General features: G+C 42.4%; 1 protein-coding gene across 1 annotated transcript; it reads left to right on the forward strand.

The window, feature by feature from the left end:
• Positions 1-75: 75 nt before the first annotated feature.
• Positions 76-1053, forward strand: LOC112453918. Its single transcript, XM_025014950.1, has one exon. The coding sequence runs from the start codon at positions 76-78 to the stop codon at positions 1051-1053; it is 978 nt and encodes a 325-aa protein (XP_024870718.1).
• The last annotated feature ends 2325 nt before the right edge of the window (positions 1054-3378 follow it).

Here is a 3378-nt window from a genome sequence, read left to right on the forward strand (position 1 = left end):
GCAGTTAAAGACACTCAAATTTATAAAATGGTGCTTCAACTTTGCACCATCATCCAAGGTGTATACGGCCTTTGAATGCCTTCTAACATCTCCAGTTCGGCTTCCTCTCCCAGCTTTAACATCATTTATTGGAACTGCAGGGGCGCTTCACTCAGGAAACCTGACATCGAAAAATTGTCTGAGTCCCATGATATTATTTTCTTAGCGGAAACCCTTCTAAACCCCTTACACCCTTACTCCATTCCAGAATTTAAAGTAATTCGTCAAGACCGTGACACTGGCCGTCAAGGCATAGCGCTGCTCATCCGCAATAATATCAAATTTACGCTTATTATTTTGGATAGCATTCTGAAAGTAGATGACTCTGTTGAAGTTATTGGCATCAAAATTTCGGTTAACAACACCAGTACCGCCCTCTTTGGACTTTATAGACATCCCACCGGGATTTGTCCACAGAGAACCTGGCAAAGGTTTTTCAACCTGTCCAATTCCTTCCCTCAATCTCTACTCTTAGGAGACTTCAACGCACATCAATCCCACTGGGGGGCCTCTTCTCCCAATTCGGCGGGACATGTCATTATAGACTCGCTGGACCGTTTCTCTTTTATGTTACTCAACCCAAATATGCCTACGTTTATTCCTCCCCCAGGCATTAAACCATCCTTAATAGATCTTGTCATTGCTTCTTGTAACTTTGTTTCTCTCCACAACACTCGCGTGTTTAACGACACGCGCGGTAGTGATCACCGTCCGATCGGTATCACAGTAAACGCCAAAATTAAAACAAACTGTGTCTTTTCCCACAAGTATAAGTTCACCAAAAAACAACTTAGAGAACTCACTTCTTCTCTAGAGAGCAAAATGCATGAGATTGAGGCGCTCGATCTCCGCGACGCGGACAATGAGCCCCTAAAACAGTACGACTCCTTTATCAACTCTCTGCAGGAGGTTATTGATACCATCTCCCCCCCTTCCAATACGCCTAGAACCAATAACGGCAGTAGCATCCAACAACAAAATAACACTCACCACAGTCTTCCCCCAGCCCCTTAGTGGAACGCAGAATGCGAAGAGGCGATCAAAGCAAGAAGCCGGGCGTGCAAAACTTATCGAAGGGACCCTTCTGTTAACAATTTTCAAACATATCAAAATCAAGTATCTGTTACCCGAAAAACTCTAAAAACAGCTAAAAGAGAAGGATAGAAGAGACTGTAACTCGTTCAATTTTATGACTCCCACACCGTCGATCTGGAAGATGATTAAAAGATTCCGAAATCGCAAATTAGCACCATCCAGAGATTCTTTCACGATAAGCGAGGCGCTTGCCGATGAGACCATGGCAAATATAACTCCCCCCTTTTGTACACCAGACCGTCCTAACCTCCTCAATAATCAAACAAATTCCGTTGGTCCTCTGTAATGGCTTGATAATCTATTATCAAAATATGACGAATATCTAAATAATAATATCTAAATAAAAATATCTAAATATGACGAATTCCATCATGCTCTCAACACATGTAAAAGTAATCCGGTTCCAGTCCGGGACTCGACCGCATTGACTACAGAATCCTCAAAGCCCTTCCGATCTCCCTTAAGAAACTCCTACTTAGAATTACTAACAATATCTTTGCTGAAGGAGAATTCCCAGAAGCCTGGTCCCATTCTCTAGTTTACCTTATTCCTAAACTCCACGGCAAAGGAGCCCGTCCTATTGCTCTCACTTCCTGTCTACTCAAACTCCTTGAAAAGATGATCCTAAATCGCATTCATTGGTGCGCTGAATCCGGAACATCAAATCTTATCCCAGACCATCAGTTTGGCTTCCGTAAATTCCGTTCATGCTCTGACAACCTTACCATCCTTAACACAGAAATCCATAACAACAACCTTCTTTTGGTAAGGCTACGGTAGCCCTATTTATTGACATCAAGAGTGCTTTCAACAATGTTATTTCCCCCTTTCTAGTCGAAGACCTTATACGAGCCAATTTTCCGTCCAAAACATGCCAGTTTGTCCAAAATCTCATCACAGAAAGAACCGTTCAATTTGTTACCCAGAGCAAGCTCTCTTCCCCGCGCATTTCACGCAAAGGTACCCCTCAGGGATCGGTCCTTAGCCCTTTCCTGTTTAATTTTTATCTCAGAAATATAGCCACACTACTACACCCCAGGGTAAAAATTTTGCAGTTCGCAGACGACATAGTCATCTTTGCCTCGGCCAAGAAAATAAAAAAAGCCATCTGCTGGATCGAGACAACCCTTGATAATATTACAAAATACCTTTACAATCGTGGTTTAGAGATCTCTCCAAGTAAAACGCAACTTATAATTTTCTCCAAGCAAAAAATTTTTAATCCAAATCAATTTAAAGTTCAAATTGGCGAAGACATCATCTCCCCAGCAGACTCAGTTCGCTTTCTAAGCGTCATCTTTGATCCCCAACTCACAGGTATTCAGCATATGGACTCTGTCATCAGCAAAGCCAGAAAGGTCGCGGACGTAATCTCAGCATTAAGAGGAGTTTGGTGGGGATCTCATCCTCAGCTTCTCCTTAATATTTAAAGAGCCGTCTTAAGAGGTTACATAGAATATGCATCTCACATCTTCTCTCTCAAGTCCAGTCCTAAATTCCATCGTTTGGAAATAATTCAAAACAAAGCCATCAGAGCTTGCCTAGGATATCGTATATCCATCCCCATTAATACAATGTTTGCGGAAGCCAAAGAACCTCCCCTCAAGTTACGATTCAAACATTTAGCATCTAAATATCTCATCAAATCTTCTATCACTAATCACCCGGTAGCTATGTTTCAACTGGCCATTACGGCGCAAGACAGACCACCTGACTTGGAGTATTGCCGTAAAAAATTCTCTCTCCTCGATCTCTTCCTACAAGTAAAATCTCTCTTGCTTTACATTCACTCCAAGGTAGCTCCCTCTCCCTTCCAACACTCATATCAATTCATTCTATTCACCCCCACTTTTTTTCGTCCAGATTCTGACCTCTTAAATTTGATTGACAGAACCTCCAAACCTCTGGTGCAGAACATATTTCTTCAGGCGTTCGGCTCGATCATTCAGGATTCCACAGTCTTCTATACGGATGGCTCAAAAATTGATTCATTCTGCTGGATTGGCGCCTCGTTGCTACTCCCCGCAACTCCAAAAACATTTAATGTTCAAGCTCCTTGCTCGCGCCTCGGTCTTCACAGCGGAAGCCTGGGCGATATATAATGCTGTGCTGCTCACCCTTGACCTCCCCGGTCCTAAGTTCTTCATTATTTCGGATTCAAAAAGTGTTATTGACGCTCTCGCCAATCCTATTACGTGTAGGTCAAATTATATAATCCCGCTTATAAAAAACAAAATATTAGCA

The sequence above is a fragment of the Temnothorax curvispinosus genome, unplaced genomic scaffold (genome assembly GCF_003070985.1).
Source record: "Temnothorax curvispinosus isolate PA1 unplaced genomic scaffold, ASM307098v1 QBEX01004768.1, whole genome shotgun sequence".
Lineage (NCBI taxonomy): Eukaryota > Metazoa > Arthropoda > Insecta > Hymenoptera > Formicidae > Temnothorax > Temnothorax curvispinosus.

Bases quoted from the DNA above. Each gene is read 5' to 3' on its own strand.
- LOC112453918 (XM_025014950.1), top strand. From the start codon at position 76: ATGCCTTCTAACATCTCCAGTTCGGCTTCCTCTCCCAGCTTTAACATC.